The sequence below is a fragment of the Trachurus trachurus genome (assembly GCF_905171665.1).
Source record: "Trachurus trachurus genome assembly, chromosome: 7".
Lineage (NCBI taxonomy): Eukaryota > Metazoa > Chordata > Actinopteri > Carangiformes > Carangidae > Trachurus > Trachurus trachurus.
In genome coordinates this window covers 15,258,356-15,282,851 of record NC_139901.1, presented here as the reverse complement: position 1 = coordinate 15,282,851, position 24,496 = coordinate 15,258,356, and the positions used below count along the sequence as shown (strand labels likewise).

Genomic DNA, 24,496 nt, shown 5'->3' with positions numbered 1-24,496 from the left:
CAACATAAACAAAATGATATCATTCAAAATCAATAAAAAACAGATATTTTTTTTCCTTTGCAACTCAGAAAACCACTTCACACATTTTTTTTTTTTATCAAGACAGCACAAAAGAATTACTGGATGAAATTCAATGTTTTTCTACATTTCATTTGTTTTTTTCCCCATGAAAGTCCAGGTTAGATGGAAACCAATGAAACATAAAATAAAGATCACAAACAAACAAACAAACAAACAAACAAAAACAATCAGTTTTGGGCAGTGTTGTGAAATCAAAACCTGCACACACAGTGACAATGAAAAGTTTTGCAATAAGTGTGTCCATCTGTCCTGAGGAATCACTATGTCTCTGGAGAAAGGAAGTGAAACACCATCACAGTGGTGCAACATCCTCACTTTACTGCAGTCAGTCATGTCTCTGAGTCTGTCTCGTCTTCTCTGAAGGGAAGCACAGAGTTCAGAGGAAGAAACAAATGTATTTTTAAAAAGCTGAATAGGAATAAAAAAGGGTTAGACCTGACTGACCCCACATTTGAATAGTGAAATAATGTACACATTATGAAAGAAAAAGGAAGTTACATAACAGAACAAAACAGCAAAACATGGCTCTATCATGTCAAAGAAATTCAGTGGTTTTAGAGCAAATTAAGAAAAGTCAACATTATGGCCTCAAAACAACTTCAAGCTCTTGTCCTTATTTGTATATTGTACATTTTTTCATGGACAATAACAACAATTTTCATCAAAAACTTGTTAAGAAAGCATAAAAATAAATGAGAAAACATGTACTATGTAATCAGAAAAACATTGTTTTAATGGTCATGTTCATGTGGGTTAAGCTGGAACATCGACAAGTATGGAACCATTAGTGGACCCTAAAAGGAAGTGGTTCTGGTAGTAGTAGTAATATTCAGTATGTTAGTATGCAGTAGTTGTGTTGCTTTTTTAATGGAGATTACAAAGTGCACAGCCCTGTTTCCCAAGATCCTTTGTGTTAAATGGGGAGTACTTCAAATCCAGATGTGAAACATGCTTTTGTGATAAATGATTTAACAGAGAACAACTGTAAGAAACTCAATCAGAACAAATGTTCAGGAAGACAGCAGTAGTATCAAAATTGCCCAGGAGAAATATATATATATATTATACGTGCATATATAATTATATTCATATATTAATCAATACACCATCAAACCATTTTTCCATTTATAGTCACCAGCTTTACTTTGTGAGTCTGCAGTGTGTCCGGGCTTGTGGCCAGCGCATAGCTCTGGCCAGGAACTGTATCTTGGACTCGATTGAGTTTTGCTTATAACCAAAACAATGCAGTCCAACTCTCCAGTCTTCTGAAGCAGCACTCTGCTGTCTCTCTCCTGAGCCGAAAGAGTGACTTTTGTCTCAGGACTCGTGTCTCCCTCGTGTATGAATGGTCCGGCATCTCTGTTCCACACAAACTGCGGATTTCCACAACAGTAGCAAATACAACCGTCTCTTCTTTATTCCCTGCATGTCAATGATTGTACAGGTTGTACAGCACACAAGATCCCTCAATATAAACATGTGACACATCATGGTGGTATGTGTGAAAGGAAACAATAACAAAAACATGACAAGTTCACTGATCATAATAACACTGAAAAAAAAAGAAATGAAAGAAAAACACTTTTTTATGCATGTGAACCATCTTTCCTGTAATTATTGTAAACTCAATGTGTAACAATACATAAATTAATAACAATGTCAATTTTGAGCTACTTATGCTCAAACCACTACTTATGTAGCAGCTATAGCAGTTATTGTGGTTATTATTTACGGGTTAATATTTAATGTCACCACATAACTATGTTGTATTCACATGCCAAACAGACCTTGTGACCTGACCATGCTTGTGCCACATGATAGTGCTGCCACATGACTGTGTTGCTGCACATTTTTTCACCCAGAGAAACTGTCTGTCTGCAGGGTAACCAGGAGCTCTCCAACAGAAACAGCTGCAGCTGACCCATAATCTGCAACAATATTCAAATCACAAATTATTTACTGACAAGAATAAGATGGAGAATGAGAATATTGAGGAAATAATATTACATCTTGAGTTTGGGCTTACATGCTTACCTCCTCCAGTGAATCCTCGGTTACACCTCTGTTGATTTTGCCATTATAATTTCATCACTCTGGAAACAACCACATAACATAAGTTCTTGGTTAATGGCAATTATGCATCCCATTGGTGCATGAAATGTGCCTTCAGTTTGCTTTTAGGAAAGATGTCAGGACTATTAGTTTACTCACACTAACCTTTCAAACCATTTTCAAAAATGTGCCACAGCTATCATTAGAGACACACTATGTACCTTACAGCTAATAAAGTGGTAATTCTCGGGATTAGATTGTTAAACTATCATGTGTACCTGACTATGAGCCAGATGTGCAGTTCCTGGAGTGGCACCTGGTTTCTTTTTGATGACTGATAAGCTGTTGCTCCTCTGGGCAGGGGTCTGACACAGGGGTGGGCGGGGCTTTGAACTCTGGGATATAAATGAGGAGGAGCTGTCCACTACCTCTCCACCAATGGCAGACAGGCAACTGTGGTCTGAGCTGCTGAAGTTGATGCATTCCCCAGATGATTCGGTGCTGTCCGCTGAAGGAGAAGCACATCAAGTTCAAATTAAATACATCTTCTTATTTCCCAATGCACTGGGCTAATATTGTATCATTTTCATTTACATTTTTCTCACAGATCAGTTGAGTATGCAGAGTCTGAAGGGAAATAGCAAACGGCCTAAAATCAAACTCACTCAGTGGATGGTGATTTTTCCACAGCTCACAGTTACGATGAAGGTGATACTGATGAAGGTGATGATTGTTGAGCTCATTGTCACTCGCAGCCTCAGGGGAGGAGCCGGCCGCAGGATTGGACTCCACTCCCTGTAAATGGTTGGCAGGGTAACCAGCGAGGGGCAGCGAGCCTCGGCCGGAGGAGGAGGATGATTGGCTGAGGGTGGTGGAGGCCGTGCTGCCAGAGCCAATGGAGTGTGGTCGCGGGTACTCTAAGCCCCTGTGTGAATAACATGTCACAGGGACTGACGACACACATAGATAGACGTCATCAATGAGAAAATGATGTGCTGGATCAGTGAGCAATGAGGAGACAAGCATGACTGTTATTTCACATGTATTAGTTAAATTTAGTTACTGTGTCGGCCAGTTTTGATTAGGATATAAAACAAACAAACAAACAAACAAACAAACAAACAAACAAACAAACAAACAGACCTATAACTTAGTTTTCACCTTCCAAACTGTAAAATATCATGAGAATTAGAAAGACTGAAAGAGTCAGCAGCAGGAAACCCTGCTAATGTGCTTACTGTATAGGTGACTATGTTAACATGCTGCATTTTAGTGAAGCTAATGCCAACATTTGCTAATTACTGTATCACTAAACACAACCTACAGCTGTAGCTGATGGTCGTTTTACAGGTCCTTGGAGATAAACCAAAGCACAATGTCCAGATTTGACCTGGTGATGGTCAGTCAGAGGATCATCACAGCTGCTACAGCTCATCCTGAGAGGATGGGTCATTGAGACGCTTCAGTGTGGACAAAGGTGGCAGAAGTTAGCTGAACTTCGTTTGAAACTTGTTGTTGAAAATGTTGTGTGTGCAGCTCCTTACTTCTCCCAGACGGGACACAGTTCACAGCTCGATCACAAATTGCAGCATCACTTGGTTGAATGTCCATGAATGGTTTACAGCCCATTCCCATGAACACCCTCTCCTGCATACGCAGCTCTGGAACATAAGGTAGATTCACAACATGTTTTCAGATACGTAAAACATTTTTTAAACTGAACACTTGGTAAGAGCTACATTTAAAAAAAAACATGTTATTGTTGCTACAACCTCTACTGTGAGCTGCTTGATCCCACAGGATCCTCTCCAGATCAGTGGTCCAGGCTTTCTTCACCTCCATGCTGGAGGCCTTCAGGCAGTAGGTGTCCTCACTCTTCCTCCTGCGGAACCAGATCTCAAAGCACTGGCCACTCACGCCAGAGTTATGAGTCATCCCGATGTCGCTTGTCTGGGATGAAAAAGAGACACAAAAACCACACTGATTGAGATATCAAATGTGGTTAGGTGTTTTGGCTTCTCTATCTTTGCATGCTGGAGGATCTAGATGGCTGTGAGGTGTAACTCGAAACACTTGGGAAATGAAACATGCTGTAAATCAAAACTAAAGCTAAAAATAAGGTTGAGTATTATGGCATATGTTCTGACCTTGAATGACTGTTTGTAGACGTAAACATCATTGCCAACATCTGTCCTTTTGGTTTTGCTGAAGAGGACTAGATGTTCAAAGAGGAAGACGCGGCGGACACATTTCTTCTTTCTGAAGAAAACTGTGAACTCGTCCTGGCGAATCAGTCGACCCTGCTCTTTTAAATTCACCTGATAGAGCAGAGCAGAGTTAACTTAATTTAACTGCTGTGTTAAAGTACATCTGATCTACCACTTCAGCATCTTACATCACAGTCCTGGATGGCGTCCATGGTGAGCAAATCGTTGCCGTGGCGCATCTGAAATCGAACCAGGTCTGCAGCAGCCTGAATCTCAGCCCTCTCACGCTCCCTCTCACTGCCAGTCAGATCAGGCACATGCACAACTGGGCCACGCGCGCTGGTCGAGAGCAGTTTACCCTCGACCACATCTTTTGGCCGGTATGAACCGGCCAGAGCCAACATGTCCTGCAGCAGGAGGCTGTACTTGCTGATCCTCTGGATGGGTCTCAGTAGATATGATGAAAGGTCCATCATGTCGCCCAGCTCCTGCTGCTTTTTCTGTAGGGGGAAACAAAGTGGATGTTAAAACTGAAAAGATAAAGCAAAACACTAGTAATCCCAGTCTGAGGGGGTGATACAAGTACTGCAGCCACAAGAGTGTGTCAGGAAAGATTAATGGCAGACAATAATGTTCAGAAACACTCCTGATAAACTGTAACATGCACAAGACTTAATGACTCTGACCTTGAAGATGTCATGGCGACGGTACAGGATGAGGGCATCTGACTGGGGCTTGTTCCTACTGTACAGAGCGTACAGGCCAAAACTATCCCTCTGTGGAGACAACCCATGTAAGACCATGTCAGAAAATGTATTTTACTTACATATTCTATTTACCAAGTAGCTCTTAATTTTATAATGATCTACCTTTTATGATCTTTTAAGTACAATTTTTGGTATATATAATGATAATAAAAACACAAATTCATGACAGAAGTTAAAAATAAAATATAAGATAATCAGTATTTAGATATACTATTATATTATTAGGAACGGTGGTTTTCCACAGTTGCAGCTCACATGTCTGAGAAAGCAACGGGCCACCATGGCCGGCTCCCTCTGACAGGCCTCCAGCTCTGGCAGGAAGTAGTGGCTGTGGAAGTCATAAAGTTTCTCCAGGTTGCCAAAGATGACCCCTCGCTTGCCCCTGAGGTCCTGGGGGATGTCTGGTCTGTCCAGCAGGGGGAGGTAGTGGGTCAGGATGTAGCCCAGTGAGCGGACATACTCCCTCTCTGTGAACAGCAGCTCCTCCAGGACACGCTGCAGCCTCCTGATGAGACAGGACGGGACAAGTCAAGTCACTGACTTGAGTTCAGTCTGGATAAAACTGGTAGTAGAACTAGTATTTTATAAGCTTAAGATTGGTAGTGCTGGATAGATTAGGGGTGATGACTGAGGTTTATTTGGGGGGCAGTTAATTTGATAGGGAGAGAATGACAGGAAAGTTGGGCAGAGGGAGAGGATGATGGCAGAGCCATGACTCAAACCCACAGCTGCTGCAATAAGTACTGAGCCAAAGTGGCATGTGCTCTAGCAGGTGAGCCACTTACTATGACTATGTTTCTGTCCTTGCTGACTAATATGTTGCTTAAATCTTCTACAATTAAAAAAATAGGCTAGCATAAGCACTTTGACTTTTGAAACATGCTTGATAAACTATGATGATAAAAGGCTATTTTTAAATACATATAGTAATTATAATTACTACTAATAATAATTATATTATTATTTTGTTCATAAATATAATTTAGCCATTTTGGTATTTATTCACCTCATGTTATTCATCATTGTCAACAATTTTATTTGATGACACAGTCACATGCTGTAATCTTACTCTCTATGATTACTATGATATATATATGTTGAGCATGAATGGATTCTGACACAAAGGATCCCAATACACAAAAACACGCCTTCAACCACTCCTGTGGTTGAACTTTATTAAATGTTTATTATAGCCAGCCTCAGTATAGGGCAGTTAACCCTACTGGAAGACAAGAAGACATTAGTTAAGGACATTTTCTCTTCTGACTGAGCTTGTTGACTTCCCAATGAGATTGATATCTATGACTAACTGCTTGATCTAATCACTTCAAGCTGGGTGTCTGTGTCTGGTCCCTGTTCAATAATCCATTCATGCTGCCAAAATATAAAAGTGAGGCAAAGAAAGTCTGAAGAAACAGTACCTGTAGCACTTCATTGTCAGCTTAGAGACAGAAAAGAGGGGCATGACATCTTTTAAAGCCTTGCAAGACTCTAGAGATTAGTAAAACTAAAGGAATATCATTAAATTCCCACAAAATATAAACTTGCAAAGCAAATGACTGACAATTCAAATCTTTCTATTTATGAGTGAATTTCACCCACAGCTCCTGTGATAAACTTACAGGGCATTGCTGCCACTCTCCTGTGCATTTGCCAAACAAGACGATCCCTCGTATCTCCCAACAGGCAGGCTGGAGTGTTTGGAGCACGGGGTCCCGTTGCCTCCTGCAGCGCCCCGCTCACTCAGGCAGGAGTCCTCGGAGCAGAAGCTCCCGTGGCGCGAGATCTGGAACTTCTGCGCCTCCTTGAGAATCCGACAAGACGGCTGACCGTGGTGGGAGCAGGATGACGGTGGTCGAACCCGTTGCTCTGGAGGAGTGACCGACCCCGCTGTGGCTACACCTGTGGTGCAGGAGTCCTGGCTTACTGATCTCCCTCTTAAACCTCGTCCCCATGGAAACCACTGACAGCCGACAGTGTGGGACTGAGACAGAGCAGCAGCGTCTCGTTCGCTCCTCGCTCTGCTTGCCTGTCTCCTCTTCGTCTCTCTCTCTGTTCTCCTTGTTGATCTATTTAAAAAATGAAATGCTTTGTCAGGAACAAAGAACTAGACTTGAAACAGAGCAGATCAAAGCTCTGCACTGCTTCAATCTCACAAATCTTTTTTTTTCAAATTCTAGTGGAGATCTTAAGTTTACAAAGAAAATCATCAAGCCAGGCTTTGTATCTTGGAAATATGTATAATGATCAAAAAAATAAATACATTTGCAATGGGATTGTGTAGCTGTAAGAAAACATGGTGCTGCAATATTTCCATGGAAGTTCATACACAGTAGATGTGTGAAACTGTCAGGCGATTTGAAATCAGATAATTTTCCAGCATTAAATTTAATCAATTATGATGCAATTGAAAGGAAACACTAGATGTTCATTAGTGTAGTGCTGAGTATCATGCTCATTTTTGTTGCATTCATTGATTATACAGTATCAGGATTTATAGGATTGGAAATGTGCATGAGTAACACAGTGGATTACAATCAACATTAGATAAATGCAGAGAAGAGATTAATTTCCACTGTCAAACAGTGTTGCTTCTGGACTGTTAGTGGATGAGCTACTCTGGTTGAATCCCACTCAAGTAATAGGAATGGACAAATGAGTTTTATTACCTGTGAGGTGACTGTGGAGTGACCTTTGCCCTCTGACTGGTTCCAGCATCCTCAGGTTCGATGACCACGCTACAGCAGGCTCCGTTTGTTGCATCAATCGTCTGCGTCTTTGCTAAATCCACTGCACCTGACACGATACCCTCCCACTGTGGGTGGCGAGGCCCCGGGGTCGATTGTACCACCAGACTCTGGCCCCCAGGCGACGCTGTCTGAACATTAGTGCTCATGACATCAACATAATGACATTCACAACGGCTGCTGGAGTCTGGGTTTTGGTGGCGAGCTACATCCACAATCTGCATCCTCTCCTGAAGCTGCTGTCTGGCCTCCTGACATCTCAGCCAGGCTGCGTTCCAGACTCGCATCCCCCTGGAGCCCCGCAGGGCGCCGGCCTCGGCCTTCACCTCCTGAAATTTCTCTGGGCTAAACTGCAGGAACCGGTCCTGGAAAGTCTGAAGGACAGATAGTGAATCACTGCTGGTGGTTGGACCAGAGCCCTGTGCCGTGGGGGGCTCAGACTGGCAACGCAAGGTGGTGCTTGGTCCACATCCACAGTCCTGGTGTGGCTGTTGAATTGGCTGAATGTTTAATTGACTCTGATCCAGGTAATCGGTGCATTCACTTGCCAGAACCACAGCCTGGTGGGAAAAGAGGATTGGGTCGTCACAAAACAACACAGCATCATCTTTATCTGTTTCTATAATGTTATTGTGCTCAGACTCACGGTGCAGTGGTGTAACTGCGGCAGATGTTATTTAGGCAGCACTAATGTAAAGTATGACAGTAAAACTAGTGTTGTCCTGTTGATGTCTTGTTCGAAATGAGAGAGCATCAGGCTCTACAGAATACTGTACGCTCTGATGAAGTGCTCTCACATAATAGACAGATACCTAAATATATTTGGTTTGAATATGAGCGGCATCCCATTGGTGATGATTTCAATGTAAAGTTACTATTGTTTACTGTTTCATTTGAGGCTCTATTAATCTAAATTTAAATGTATAGTAATATAAACCTATATATACATTGTAGCTGTAAAACTGTTACCTCCAGAAAGGCCTTTGTGGGTTTCTCCTACAGGCTAAGAGCTGAGCTCATGAGCTTAATTACTGAATAATATTATCTAATACAAACCTGCTCACAAAAATCACACACGTTGACCATGATCTGCAGCTCTCTACCGCAGGCTTCTGCCCTGCACAGGAAGTCCTCCAGGCCGGACTTGAAGGCACAGACAAGAGACCTGAATGCGTCTGTCTCTGGATAGGAGAGCCAGCTCTGCTGAAGCCGCTCTGCCTCTGACACCAGAGACAAAGCATGGTGCCTTCGGTCCTGGGGGGCAGAGGAGAGAGATTCAGACAGAGGAACCAAAACGCACACAACGGAAGACGCAAGCAAAGTTAGACTCACATTAGCTTCAATAAGGAAACCAGTGAAGCTGTTGAGGATCTGCTCCATTCTGTCTCCAGAGTCCTCGACTGACTCAGCCTCCAGCAGGTGACGCTCTCCTTCTACATTAAACCACTGCTGCATCTGCAAGGAAGGAAGTGATGCAGAGCAACACTGTGTAAACATGTGCACACTCAAGGAAACGCTATGTGTGTTCACACTTGTTTCTTTATTCATCTAATGTGTGCTGGAATTTCAGTCCACATCATACCAACGCATGGAGGACACTTAGGTCACGGCATCAGTGTGACTCCACTCACTGCAATATTATGATTTCTTAAAGGTAGAGTTGGAGATCCTGGAGATCCAGGCCACATTTTGAAAATACACAAGTCAAAAGTCCCAGCCCCACGCCTTCACCTTTCCACAGACGTGGGTGAAGACACACAACGTGCATTGCCAGAGCTATATTGATCTCCAGCCCAACCTTTGAGCTCATAACTGTAATGACTGTGAAGTGCACTCATCTAAAATATCTAATTGTACATGCGATGGTCAGTTAGTGAACTGACCAGTACCTGGGTGAAGTGCCCTTCCATCTCTCTGAGCTGCAGCAGGTACTCCAGGTGTTCCTGTGACATGTTGGACCTCTGCACGAGGACGTGAGCCTGTTCCTCCACGTGGTTGTAGAGGCTGGTCACTGAGTCCACTGCATCACTGCATGTCAGGAAGAGACAAATCACACAGCCTGATATCAGATGACACAAAAACCTTATGTGAACATAGCTGGTTTTCCGCACATGTATGTAAAGCAGGTGAGAGCAGGAGTTTTTCCTCAGTCTTTACCTGAGGTCCTCGCAGTGGGGATACTTGAGGTCACTTTCCTTCCTCAGCCTCGCCAGGACAGCCCCGCCCTCCCTCTGCAGGCTAACCAGTCGGCAGTCCTCCAGTACATCCTTCATCAGAGTCCTCTGGTCCATCATGCACTGCTGCACAGTCTGTTTGAAATAAGCACACATCAGTAACGGATACAGTGAATCTTGAAGACCTGTGCTGCTATATTGTGAACGTTATCTTGAAGACAAAACCTACAGTACATAGTGTATCATCAGTTAGGTACCTCCAGGTAAACTCAGCTCCTCAGGCCTTAATAGTATCATGGGAAAGCACTCACAGAACAGCTTTAGAGTACCTGTACAGTGTCAGTCCTCTGGGGTTCCTCCAGTTTACTGATGGCTCTCAGTAGCAGGCTGGACGCCTCATGAAGATCAGATACAAACGGGAAGAGTTTCTAAATGATAAAAGATTTCTGAACATGAATAAACTGTGAGCCCTGATAGGTAAAACAAATATTGCAAGGCAGAGAAAAAGAGGTTCAGGTAAGGCAGCTGAGGTCACCTGGTGCAGCTCCATCCAGTCACAGTGGCTGTGAGACAGTGTGCCGTCCAGACAGGAGCTCAGCTGACTCCCCTCCGCCAGCTTCAGCAAGGCCTTCATCGATGTCACCACGTCAGTCTGCTCAGTGAAACAAATGTCTCAGTAACACCAACACATTTTCTCAGCCTCAGAACTACTACAAACAGGACTCTCATGTCTGACTGGGATTGATCCCAAATAACACTGTGCAAATCAATCAATTTTTTAATCTTTATAATTGAAATCACACTTCGAACTTTATAATCTGTTTATCATCTAAGGTGATATTTTTCGAGCAGAATACTGTTTTTTTTTTGCTCGTATTTCTCATAGGTCACCAGTTCCATGATGGTCACTCACAGCCATGTTTTGCTCAAATTTTTCTTTCACCACAAACAATTACCGTTATTGATTGAATGCAAACATGTCTCATAAGGAAGGCAATTCAGCAGGTTGAGATAGCTGCAACCGAAAATCAAGACAAAAAACCCTAACAGTGGTTGGATCCTACAGATAACAGTCAAATGATAATAAAACATCTACTTGATTGGTGAAAATCTGGCCTGCTGTTTGCACCAAAGGAATAAAATTGTGGGAAAAAAAACACCCTATATGTCTCATGATATTTCACTCAGTCATTAGCAGTCATCCTCTGGAGAGAAATGTATTTCATAGTCATTTCGATATGGAATCAAGGCCAGAAAAAAACCTAGAAAAAAAAGACATACTGTACTTGTTATTCAATTCTTTTAACTTTAAAGTCACAATTGAACAATAAGTCCCAGACATGTTCATCTCTTTTTGTGTGTCCTTTTCTGTTCTTGTTGTTGTGTGTTGTGTATTTGCATGTGTGTTTTCTCATTGAAGTGTGCTGAACTCTCAGGGCTGCTGTATAAGGCTTGTGAAGAGGGGGAAAAGCTGACCTGGACACCGGGGCATCGCTCAGGCCGGGAGCTGCTGTCCTTATCCACCAACAGCACCAAACTGTTCACTGCCTGGGGACTCTGCTCCTGCAATAGTCAAACAGACAATACATGTGACTTCACTTAAAGCATTAAAGTAAATGGAAGTGACATAAACACTGGAAAACTATATCACAATGATGTTCATACTGAAGAGGACCATACAATGTCTGACAGCTCTGACCTGCTGTACAGCAAAGGTTTTTTTGTTGTGATTCTTACCTGAAGTGTCATCAAGGCCTTGTAGAGCTGTGGTGGAGGGTTTGTCCTCCTTGCGTCAAAAATGAGTGTCATCCCCGCTTCTCTGATTTCTCTCCTACACACATAGATAAAAGGCAAATTAGTATAAAACAGTTAGAGTGACCTTCATTGATTTACTGGGATGTGGATGTTAATACCTCACCTGGTGATGGAGTGGAAGTAGAGGAGCATCTGAAGGAGTTCCTGGCTTGTTACAGCTGATGTCCAACCTTGGTGGTCTCCATAGAACTCAACTATTGCTCTGTTTGTCCTGTCTCTGCCACCTGTAAGGGTTAGGGAGAGAAAAGTTCAGGGAACATCTAAAACCCAGTCATCAAATAGACTGAATTCACCTTAATGAATAAAAAAGCAATTACTTCTATTTTATTTAACACTTTGACAAACTATGTATCCAGATAAGAGTGAGTATCATGGTTGTCAAACTAATTTACCTGTGCGAGATGCTACTCCCAGATATAGGGGGTGGGCTTTGGGGTCTGGGGATCCCAGAGGGAGGTGGTGCGGTCTGGGACGGGCAGAAGCTGACTGGGAGATCCTGTGTGTGTCTGCAGCTGGAGGCGGATCTGTCTGCGAAAGGTTCTTTGTCGCCTGAGGGACGTTTCTACTGGACATGGATGCGCTGCTGTGCTGAGCACCATCTGAAGAGAAGACGTGTTGTTGAAACAGCTGAGGACTGATTTTCAAATGTAACTGAACCTAGAAGAAGCAAAACTAAGAACAACATAACTATGCACCTGGAATGACCATCTTCCTCCTGTTGATCTTGGGTGAAACCAGTCTGAAGGCTGTGCTGTTTTTACACTTGACCACATGAAGCTGGGGAATCTCCGGACAGGCGTCAATGTTTTCTCTCCTCCTCACGTTCTGACCTTCAACAATGACCAGTTCACACTTCTCAGAGGTGTCCACCACCGCTGTGGAGAGGGATGAACATCTTCCATCTGACATGGATTCTCTGTTTTGTGGAGCCGTGAGAGACTTTGGACTCATCCCCGTGCTTCTGTTTCCAAGTCTTTCATGAGGCTTGAGGATCATCCTTGAGATTTCACTTGAACTAAACGGTAATCCATGTTGTTTGACAGAGATGACATCGGACTGGTTGGGATCATTTGAGCTTGACAAATGTCTATTGGTGCCTATCCTCTTTCTTGCTAATGAATTTCCCCCTATCACACCGTGTAAATTGCCAGAAGGTTTGGCAGAGTGTGCTCCTCCTGGTTCCCTGAATGGCACGGTGGTTTTTTCGGGTGCCTGCCCTGGTAGCCCACCATATTTGAAAGGGATACAGGGGACCGTGTTTGAATCCCCTGGTTTTGAATATGGCACAGCGTTTTTTTCTCCAGATTCCTTACAGATGGTTCCACTAAAAGAGAATGGAAACTGGTTGTCACACCACATCGCTTGAGAATGACACCATGGATCCCCCGGTTCTGTACCTAGTGGCCTGTGTCTGTTGTCACACTCCAAGAAGTCGCCCTCCTCCTCCAGCACCATCAACATATCCCCCCTTTCTTTCTCCTGGGCAAACGCCACAGGGTTTTGTATAGCAGCCTGGTAGGAGTCTCTGTATCGACACCTCAGCTCCTGAGCTCTGGAAACCTTTCCACCTTGTTTCCTTGTCATGCACGGGGTACAGGGTTTCTCTGAGAAACGGACAGTGCGGATACACTGAGGAGGTTCCAGGGAGTTGGGGTGTGGCTGGTGTGACTGGGAATGATGCTGTAGAGCAGATGGAGGTCCTGCTTCGGTTGACATGTTGGGTGTTGAAGGGCTATGTGTTTGCGGTTTCACAGGTAACTGCAAATGTGCCTGTGATGGTGTCTGAGGTAGTATCTGTGTGTTTGGCTGGCTGTGCATTTGTGTTTGTCTCTGTGTATAACTGTGCATTTGTGCTTTGGTTTGTGAGTGTGGATGCATTTTCACTTCCAATTTCTGTTGCTCCTCTGTTGCTAAGTGAGCTTTGGCAAAAAGCAAAGTTGCCTGTAGAACATCAATATAATCCCCCTCTGCAGCAACTTGGCCCGCCGGCTCACTTTTGCTTGTATCTTGCAGGTTTGTGAATTTCTGTTTATCTTGCCCTTTGGTTACAGAAGCAATCCCAATCTCATCTGCACCTCTGCGTGTATTTGTACTTGCAGGAGTGCACGTACCTGATAATGTGCTTGTTTTTGTAGCAGTGTCTGGATCTGTCCCTGTAGAGCGGCTGTCCCATGTATTTGGGGACACCCAGCCTATAGGCTTAGGCTCTGTTTCAGTTTCTTTCACTTTGACCGGCTTTAATGAAGAAGCAGCACTAGTATCCACCAGGCAGAGTGACACAGCAATGCCGTGCTTCGCTGGACATATTCTGGTCTCAACAGAAAAGGCAGAGGGATGTGAGGAAGAGGTTAAAATTGAACTCTGAATGGTTACGTTACACTGTTTAGGTGCAGACTCTGTAGAAGGGGACAGAGAAAATGAATGATGTGATTTCTCAGAAAAGAGTGGAAGAGGTGGAGGAAGAGGAGGTGGTAAAGGAGGATATGAAGGAGGAACAGAGGCCATACTATTCCCAGCGCAATCTGGAACACCCACAAAATCAGGTATGGCCACCCGTTCCCATGGCAACCTCACCACGCCCTGCTCGGTGGCAAGCAGGCACCGGCTGAGAAGCGTACCTTGGCGGCCCTGGTTTATCTCCTTTAACCAATCGGGGCTAAATATACAAGGATAGGAGGTTTCAGGGATTGGGGTCTCCTCGACGACCTCCACTCTCAGCCCCTCCTCTTCCAGGAGGCTGCGGACAACGATGCGAGCTGATTGGTCACAAAACGGTGTCACCTGGAGGTAAAAGTCGCCAGGGTGAAGCAGCAGAGGGTCGAGGGGCGCGAGGTGGATGACAACTTGGTCACCCAAACACAGAGGCCAGCCCTCACAGAGGAAGAGTACATCAGAGAACTGAGCCTGAAGGGGACAAGGATGAAGTAGATCAATGTTTTTTGTCTGTTTTCATTATGATATGAAGTGAGCAACAACATCTCAGTGCAGCTTTGTATCTTAAAGGGATAGTTCACCCAAAATTCAAATTCCACTCATTATCTACTCACCCTCATGTCGACTAAGGGCTGGGAGAATTTTCAGAGTCCTCCATGCCTTCTCGGAGTTATGGGGAGGTCCGTGCAGCAGTATTTGTCCATATAATGGTTGTGAATGGTGCTCACTTTTCTTCGTCCAAAAAGACACACCAAAAAACATCCAAATACCTCCATACTGCTTGTCTGTAATATCCCTCTTGTATTGAAGCCCGACATGAGAAATTGTTCCGAAAGAAATTAAGTAAGTCTATATTTTTAGGCTTGTTTGTAGTGGAAGCTCCCAGTGTCTCAGTTCAATGCTCTTCCTGTGTCAGTGCAAATCTCGCGTGATTTGTACTGACCGGCGGAACAATTTCTCATGTCGGGGCTTCAATACAAGAGGGACATTACAGACGAGCACTATGGAGGTATTTGGATGTTTTTTGGTGTGTCTTTTTGGACGAAGAAAAGTGGTATCCATTCACAACCATTATATGGACAAATACTGCTGCGCCCCCCCCCCCCCCCCCCCCCCCCCCCCCCCCGGTAACGCAGAGAAGGCACAGAAGACTCTGAAAATTCTCACAGCTCTTAGTCGACATGAGGGTGAGTAGATAATGAGTGAAATTTGAATTTTGGGTGAACTATCCCTTTAAGGCTGTCTTTACACTATAGGCCTTGATGCCCAATTCCGATTTGTTGCCTATATCCGATTTTTTCGTCCGTCTGTTTACATGTTCTATTGAAGTGACCCATATCTGATATCTGCATTTACACCTGCTTTGCTTGCACGAAACGGCCCGCATGCGTAGACGCGGTTGGCCCAGGTAAACAACACACACTGCCATCAATATGCGCCATCAACGCATATTTGATGACGTACGACCCACAGGGAATATCCGATCTGTCTGTTTACACTGCAGATGCACTGGCGGATATCCAATTTGTATCTGATTTATTTCCAGATATAACAGGGGCCTGAATCCTATCTGACAATATCTGATAGTGTTTTTTTCCCGTTAACACGTTCATGTTACAGATCCAATCTGTGCCACTTGAGAGGAAAAAAATGGAATTGGGCCCCTTTAACCTTGTAGTGAAAGACAGCCTATGTCTCCACAGACTCTCACATAAGCTTAGCCCAACGCTGCAGAGCCACAAGACAGTGACTTACACATGCAGCCTGCTGCACAGTGTCCAAGATGTGCTTAGCTGGGACCAGAAAGTCCAGCAGGCACCGCAGGGCGTCCCCCTGATAGCGACTATCGATGACTTGGAAGAGCTGGCTGAGAAGGGTGGGGGCGGTGGCCTCAAAGGGCGGGTACAGCACCGACAGCAAGTTCTGGATTGAGCCCTCCAGGGAATCAAGGTTCTGCAAACATAGAAGAGAGAGAGGTGAAGCTTCAGCACAGGATACATGAGAGTGACACAATGTATTGATGTACACTGCTCGGATGGAAACAGCCACCAATGTCTCCAGTTTAAACCTTGTCATGTGATGCAATTTCACACATCACCCACATACTTGCTCAGTAAAGGAAGACAAGCTGGAAAAATGTGTCTCTGCAAATATGTGACATTTCAATTAATGGCAGATAATGAAGACAAACTATTTCCTCAGTACTTTTAGAGATATTTATTTTATTTTGAGGGAAATATTTATGCTATGTTATCTGTAATGTAATAGTTTTTTGATCATTTATTAGTATATAACATGTCAGACAATCCTGACAGCGGTCCATCAGAGTTTCATATATTTTAAATTTCACAAATACATAACACGGCACCCGAAAAGCTGCAATAAATCCTATAACATCTGAAACTTCAGCACCAACAAATAATTTAAATAACAAACCAACAAATGATTAAGAAATTATACACAACAGGAAACCTGGAGTCAGTGGGTCACGTTCATCTGACTGAGGCCCTGTGCTCAACCTCCTGACCTGGTGAGAGAAAAGCTACACAAACACAAACACTCAGTGCTCATCATTAAACATATAGTCAGCCAGCCTGACAGCAAACATCCAAGTAAACACAGTGTGTAATGGCCGAACTCAAGGCTAGCTAGCCTCCCGGTTTATGGTTTCACATTCCCTTTGACCCGAACTCATGGCCCGCTACCCACTTTTAGGCCCTGCTTAATTTAGCCTAGCAAAGGCCACGGCAGCAGACCTCAGGGGTTAATGTATATATACAGGCACAGAGTCTCTGTGGGGGAATATATGGTATCTGGAGGGGGTGATGTGTGAATGTTGACGCATAGCAGAAATGCTGCCCCCTTTCCCCCCCCAGGCATGTTTCGACTATATGCAATTACACTAATGTCTGTGAAAATCCTGCAATGTTCAGCATAGAATAGCCTGATATTTAATGAAGATATCACAATCAGGAAGTCATGGTAATCCCCAAAACCCAAACATAGATGTAGATACAAAAACCAGAACAGACTTGCCACTGTCATCACAACACAAACCCATCGATCCAAATGATTTCCAAGTCACATCATGATATAATAATATTATAGGAGCTGGAAAGGCCCCTGTTATCTGTTGTGCATCTTCTATTCTGTAACTTTGAGATTTTAAATAACAGTCTGTCTTTGAAGGCTTTAGTACTCTATACTAAGTGGACTCTCTCACTGACATCTCCTTGTGTGTTTGTTTTTTTATGTGTCTCCTTCTGCACGTCCCCCCCTTTTTTTTCTCACAAGCAAACTGTCTTTTCCCATTACATTTTTATCTAAGAGTGCTGGACTCTCAGCTTGTCCACAGCCCCCACAGCTCCACAAACAACACAGTGACTCACAGCTTTCTGGTCAGTCCTGCCACACCCTGCTGGGGCCACAGTGATGGGTGATCATGATAACACTAAGGAGAGGGAGGGGGACAGTAATGGAGGCACTGGGTATGTCTGTCAAATCAGTGTGGGATGAGGATGGCTGGAGACTCAGAATGACGATTATTAATTATTAATCACGATTATGTACAATGAGCAATGTAGTTTTCCACTCATGAATTTTAAATTCAGTGTTTCACCATCCTGAAGACAATGGGAACCTGCTTCATCAGCTCTTGAATAATGGCAGTGACTTCCACTGATTTTCTCACTTAGGGACTCTATATTTGGTCTGATGATATTTAGCAAAGGGCAGCTTGAAAATAGCTGAAGTGAAAATGAGTGCAATCTTAAGGAAATGAAGCAGTGGGTTGGGTCTGTTCTGTTGGGCAGTTATGATACATGATACATGAATAAATATGCAAAGTCTTTGGAGAGCTTCCAAATGACAGTGAAAAAACACTGCCGCTAATGGAAGTCAGTTGATGTTCCAATGGTAGATCGATGTGTTTGTGTGTGGGTTTGAATCTGTGTGTTTATCTGAGAGTCTCTTTCCAGTATGTTGTGTGGACCGGCCTCTCTGCCCAGGCCAGCATACTGTTGCAGCAGATTCACATGGCTCTGTATAAACACCCAGACCTCTCTCACTCAACCACTGAAATAAATAATGATGCTCACATTACATATATCTCTGCCCGGTATCATTAGGAACAGAAATAGTCTTTGAACATTCCTGATGTCAGGCAGCTTCCTGCACGGACACAACAAAACATTTTACCATAAAAAAACAAAATAAACTTAAAGCATTCATGGCGGCTTCATACATTCCTGTGGGACATTTTTACCCTGCAGTGTCTCTTGAACTGTGACATTACTGTTTTTAGATGACATGCAGCAAAATTCCCCGGCCTGGTCTGAAATGAGGATGTTGCATGATACACAATACACAGAACCGGGCCAGTGGGTGACCCAACTTGTCCTTTTACAATACATACTAATAGTTTCAAAAACTGTTAATCCATTTCAATCCTAAAGACAAACTGACAGTGGGAACAATAATAATGTGAATACAAAACAGAGATTTAATCCTAAATACAGGATTAAAAGTTGGGGAGGGAAAGAAATAGGAAATAAACTCACCTAAGATAAACATTAAATGTCAGTGCTTCTATACACCTTCCTACTTCTACTCTACCTTCCATCTGATTATGACGTGTCCCCATGAATAATATGCCAGAGAAGTGAAGCACAATAAACACAACTGACGCGATTTGGCCAAACTTCAAAGCATCTACAGACACTGATACAGCTCCTAAATAAGCATGAAAAGAGTCAGTTTCCTGTATTTAGTTCTGTGGGTTATCATCTGATCTGATACACAGATTCCCGACCAGATCACGCAAACTATGTGACATGCTGATGTCTGCTGCCCACACAAAGGACAGCTGAGGGACAGAAATTAAGGGAGGGGGTTTTCATCCCAACTCATTCCTGTAACTGAGTTTGATTAACATCTGTCTTTTTCATCATACTGGGGCTTCTGTCAACTCAGCTTGACATTTTTTGGACCAAAGTTGAAGCTGAGTTACAAGTGCTGTAATTCCACATACAGTAAAATAATATATAATATATGATCAACAATATATATAATAAATGAATTACTAACAGGAAGTGAGAAGTGCTGTGAAATAAATGGGGTTGCCCCAGTGGGAAGCTTATGGAAACAAACAAAATGAAACATCTTTATGCATGTTACACTAATGTGTTTGATGCACTTGTGTATTTCCCATGAACACAAAACACCATTGAACACTCTCTAGATATTGTGTATAGATGGTAACCAGAATGTGGTAGTCAAACAAGACAGTGGAGGTTTTGAGTTGAAGTGAGTGGTGATGTTATGTCACAGCAGAGTACTTTCTCCACTATAGGGTTTTTAAAATTGCATGAATGTATTGAATGACACAACAAAACTGTATGAAAACTAAAATGTTTGTCTATTAGAAGTTGTGTTTTTGACTCAATGACATCATCCCATGGGAGCAGTTTTGCATATGAACAGAATGGTTCATATCCTAGCCAAATATATACTTCCTTAGAAATTGCTCTTGCTTTGCATTGGGTGAGATTCACTTCTTCACACACTTCACGCACAATCTCAAAAACAAACTGGACTATACTGGAGTTTAATCATAGAGAGACGTTTTGCTTCCGCTCTGGAGGACTCCCTCTCTAGCATGTCACCACACTCTGATGATGATGCGCCATCCGCTGGAAACCAAAACTTTCTGACAGACAACAGCTTGCTCCAAAAACATGTCACCTGACCAGGAAACACCGACAGCGACAGACAATCTTAACTATTATGTCATCTGGAGAAAGATTCAATTGTGCAGTAAACAGATTAGCTCTGACGCAGAAGCTGTGTGGGTGACAATCGATAAAGCACAGCAGAGCCTCACACTGGGAACATGACAGAATATGTGCACTGATGAAGAGTCTTCTTGTTAAAACAGATGCCTGTTAAAATGTGAGATTCTTTCATGGTGAAGAAGCTACATGTCAAAACTATTCATCACATTTTTTTTTTTTTAAAGAACTTCCTTCAGCTGTCGGAAATATCTGTTATCCAACCTTGAATCCTCTACTGCAATTACATTAACAACTAATTAGCATCATTAAAGTCCTCACATATGTAAAAATGTATTAAAATTCTACCCTTTATTTGTGATCAATGATCTTTTTCCATATTATCATGTGATGTGCTATGAATTTCATTCTTTTGTAATATGTTTGGTGTATGTTTGACATTGGCCTTGGTGCTGGTCTGTGCTGCCTTCTCATTGCTGTTCTGCAGCATGAAAAGCTATACATTATATATATCTATTTGTGTGTGTGCGCAAGAGTGTGTGTGAGTGTAAAAGGTCCAAAATACCTTTTCTCGAGGGAGCTTTTTTTTTTGTTGAGCAAATGGATGCATCTAATAGATCTGATGTTGTACCTTTTAGCTTAAAAGCTGCACCTTTGGACTAAAAGGTACAGAAAAGGTTTTTTTTCTTTTTTCTTTTTAACACAGCACTCTGTGGGTCTCCTCAACAACACACTCGATGACAACAAGCACATATGAGACACAAACCATATGCACTGGGGTTGGACATAAACAGAGCAGAGCATGACCACTGAGGCACCGAAAAGGCAAGACCGTATATTTAGTAGCTTCGCAGGGATCAGCAAATTGGAGCTTGCGGAAGGCAAACACTAATCATGATGGCCTTGATCAGCAGGGAGGTTTGGAGGTGGCTGTAAAGTAGCAGTCAGGAGGCAGCGAGGCCTGTGTTTAAGTCATTAAAAACACGTCAGGGAAAATTATGAATGAGCCAGAACTTTAAGCGTGTCTTTAAACTCATCATAAGTGAGCTGACGTGTCTCAGCTGTGTGTGTGTGTGTGTGTGTGTGTGTGTGTGTGTGTGTGTGTGTGTGGTGTGTTATTATATCAAAACATGACTTCCCTTTCACTGACACATAAGTATCATCTGTAATTAGCCCACAGCTGTGCTTGATGTAACTCACACCAGCAGATAACAACCAGAAACCATCACTTAGGTACCGGAAAAACAGGTGAAAACACAGATGAACAACAAACTTCTCAGATCAAACACCGAAACACTTAACATCAAATCTGTTAAATCACACTGAATCTTACAATCATGCCGGCACCTAAAGATCATATAATTATGACATGAACTGGGAATTGCCTGCCACTGCCTCTGAGCCACATCAACTCATTCAACACATGGACTCTGAATTACTGTAACCGAAAAAGTACATCATCAGAAATGTTGCGGTGTGGTGTGCTCTTGCGGACGGTTTCTCGTTCTACAGCCAAAGCAAAACACAAACTGGAGGCTCCAGGTAAAGATGAGGTGATGATTTGTAGTTGTGCAAACTGGGCTGTTGAGCTAACTGTTGTGTATTTTCCATTGAATCACAAGACGCCTTTCTGCAGGGAGAAAAAAAGATGCTCTGTGTAACCTGGTCAACACAGGAACAAATACCCAAACATTGAGGTCACTCCCAAAGCAGGAATAGTCAGGTTAACGGACTCTGGTTTCAATGACATGGTGTATGTGCAGGAAACAGGGTGGGAAAACACACATCCACACCCACACACACACACACACACACACACACACACACACACACACACACACACACACACACACACACACAGATCAAACCTACAGGAGAGCTGGGCGGGCATTTTAAAATTCAGCTGCCTACCTAACATCCTTCCAGTCACTGGGTGCCAAACAAAATCAACTTTATGTATGCGCGGGGCACACCCTCTATGCAGCCCGGGCAGGGGGAACAACACAGAGAAAACATATTCATCCAGAAATTTCCTGAGATCCTCAACGGGCCATAACAGGAGGAAAACGTCCACCCTCTCACTTCAAGTTTTAAATATCAGACAGTGTCGTCTTCCTTGGTGCTGTAGGACAGTTTCTTCACACCAGACCTCCTCCTATGGCTCTTGAATGACTCACATGCCAGTACTGTAGTAGGGGATCCAGGAAGGAGGCAGATACAGTGGCTGGTTTGTGAAATCTGCCTTAATGCGCGGTAACCTGAGATCTTCACCTTGAGTCAAAACACGAGCAGAGAGCAGCAGGCAGTGTGAGCTATGGCAGCTATGCTGAGTGTCGCACACAGAGTACATGCATGTTTCAACATAAAGGGCTGCTTGTCAGGACATAATAAATAAATGACTCAGCAAGACTATTTAAGAAGGAATCTGTCACGTCTGACTTTAGACTGATTTACTTTTCTTTTTTCCCCCCAAATGATGAACATGTTTTCAGAATGAAGGGTGAGGTCAACAGTTTAAGTGTTTAAAACTTTAAGGCAACTCCTCACATTCAAGAAATATTGAGCCTCGGCTGATATTTAACATTTTTGTTTGATAAATGACAAAAAGATTGATCAGCTACAAAATTAATGAGCTGATCCATCAAGTAGCATGGAGCTTCTCTGCCTCATCTTACTGTACATCTTGCAAACAGGATAATGACAAGAAAACTGTATATTATAATCTGACTGCCATGAAACAAAAACCCCACTGGACATCCAACATCCTCTGACAGGTTTGCTTCATATACAACATCACTAAAACCCTACAAACTACAGTATAAGAGCACATAGCTCACGAGTAACAGGTCTTACCATGTTATTAACAGTCAGTGACTGTATGACAGTCAGAGAGGAGAGAGGAAGTCATCCAAGATTCAACTTAATAAAGTTTCAAGTTGAAATATGAATCAACATGTATCCCTAACAGCTGAAAGAAAAAAAAGAAGAGAGGATGCTGTGTTCACTCTGAGCAAAGACAGACCGGGGTGTAAATGAAGCTGATTCTCACGTTACCATCTTCCTTTACTGCGTGCTGTCATTCCCGTTCATCACAACAGCGACGGCAGCTGGAATAATCCAAAGTGGGTGATGGTCATCTACAGTACAGAGTCGCTGCTCCCGCTGCTCCGAGGCTGCTGGACCAAATTAAAATCCATACTGCCCAGACACTCGTTCACAGTCGAGTGAGTGTGGACAACCTTAAGCCAGCTGGATGAGCATTCGTGGAGTCCTCAGCTGCACTGCACTTAAGTCTGTGATTTGTCTTGTTTCCTCCTTTACTTCACTCTCTCGCTCTCCCTTTCTGCCGCTGATTTATTGTGCTATCTGCTTTCTGTCTCTGCTCCTCTGTCTCTCTGTGTGCTCTCTCTCTCTCTCTCTCTCTCTCTCTCCTTCTTGCAGCACCTCCACCACCGGTGCCGGGTGCTATGTTTGTCTGAGAGAGGGGTGAGTGTGGCCAAACACGAGGAGAGGTGAGAGCAGGAGGGAGAGAGAGAGAGAGAGAGAAAAGAGAGAAGCCTAAATGTACATGCAAGCACTTCTATCCTTTCCTTCTTTCTTTCTTACTATTTCATTTTATTATTACTATTTCCTATTTCACAGCATGTGCTAGATGTAAGTCCTCAATAATTTCTCGCTGTTAAGCAGACAATGGGTTATTTGTTGATGTAACAGTAATGGACTGGCAGAGATGGCATTTACGGTGGTTTAAAGTGGTGCAGTTTTATTTTACAACCAGACATAAATATATACAACAACATTTTAAAATATGTACTTATACTGTTTGATCACACTAACCTCTTCTTCCATTTCTATATGCTAAATTTGTGTTTCTTTTTCAACACAGAACAGACTAACTTTTAGGTCTCAACTAATACTTTCCAAAACCAATAGGGAATCAGGCTGCTGCTTCCCAGAGGGATAATCTGCTGGCTAACACAATCAAAGCCACAGCAGCGGGGCTTTTATAAACTCAATGCTGTCACTGTGGCAGCAAAACCACCCCTGCCCTGATATCGTCCTGTCACAAGATCATTGTGAAGCCAAACTGAGAGAGGGGGCATCTGACAATCAAACGATCAACGAGTGGGAAGAGGGGAGAATTTGTGAATACTGAAACTGCATCATATTAATCATATTTCACTAGCTGAGGAGTTTGAGTTGACATATTGTGGTGACTGGAACTGAAACAGGAGGAGACAGAGCAGAGCAGGAGTCAAGGAGGAGAAGTGAAGACGTGAGAAGGGAAGAAAAAGTGCTCGAGAGGCAGTGATATCAGGTGAAACATCATACAGACAGCAGCTGTTGTGAAACAGTAGCAAAAATATCTCGTCTCTGTGTGTTTGACCTGGTCATGTCAAAGCGGAGACAAAGAGTGACAGAGTGAGATAG

At 43.2% G+C, this 24,496-nt stretch overlaps 1 protein-coding gene and 1 long non-coding RNA gene across 2 annotated transcripts; both read right to left on the bottom strand.

Annotated features, from left to right (window-relative positions):
* Positions 1–824: 824 nt before the first annotated feature.
* On the bottom strand, positions 825–23,370 carry LOC310988984 (pleckstrin homology domain-containing family G member 4B-like). Its single transcript, XM_083975819.1, has 25 exons — positions 23,120–23,370; positions 16,032–16,229; positions 14,418–14,747; positions 13,241–13,472; positions 12,539–12,718; positions 12,236–12,442; positions 11,947–12,067; positions 10,564–10,591; positions 10,358–10,456; positions 10,012–10,163; positions 9,744–9,882; positions 9,187–9,309; positions 8,911–9,108; positions 7,814–8,414; positions 6,730–7,009; positions 5,363–5,612; positions 5,027–5,116; positions 4,529–4,840; positions 4,281–4,451; positions 3,906–4,083; positions 3,678–3,794; positions 2,799–3,083; positions 2,412–2,641; positions 2,116–2,174; positions 825–2,009 (listed from the first exon to the last, which is right to left on the bottom strand). Exons 1-24 carry the CDS (start codon positions 23,120–23,122, stop codon positions 2,136–2,138), a joined length of 4,563 nt encoding a protein of 1,520 aa, XP_083831945.1. The 5' UTR covers positions 23,123–23,370; the 3' UTR covers positions 825–2,009; positions 2,116–2,135.
* On the bottom strand, positions 10,604–11,797 carry LOC310988443. The gene is made up of 3 exons (XR_014595484.1): positions 11,766–11,797; positions 11,505–11,591; positions 10,604–10,680 (listed from the first exon to the last, which is right to left on the bottom strand). It is a non-coding gene; the product is annotated as an uncharacterized lncRNA (long non-coding RNA).
* Positions 23,371–24,496: the final 1,126 nt, after the last annotated feature.

Excerpts from the sequence above, each read along its gene's own strand:
- LOC310988984 (XM_083975819.1), bottom strand. Across the intron at positions 5,613-6,729 it reads GAGAGTGGCAGCAATGCCCT|GAGGCTGCAGCGTGTCCTGG; the intron begins GTAAGTTTATCA and ends CTGTCTCATCAG. Across the intron at positions 5,117-5,362 it reads CCCGTTGCTTTCTCAGACAT|AGGGATAGTTTTGGCCTGTA; the intron begins GTGAGCTGCAAC and ends TTGTCTCCACAG.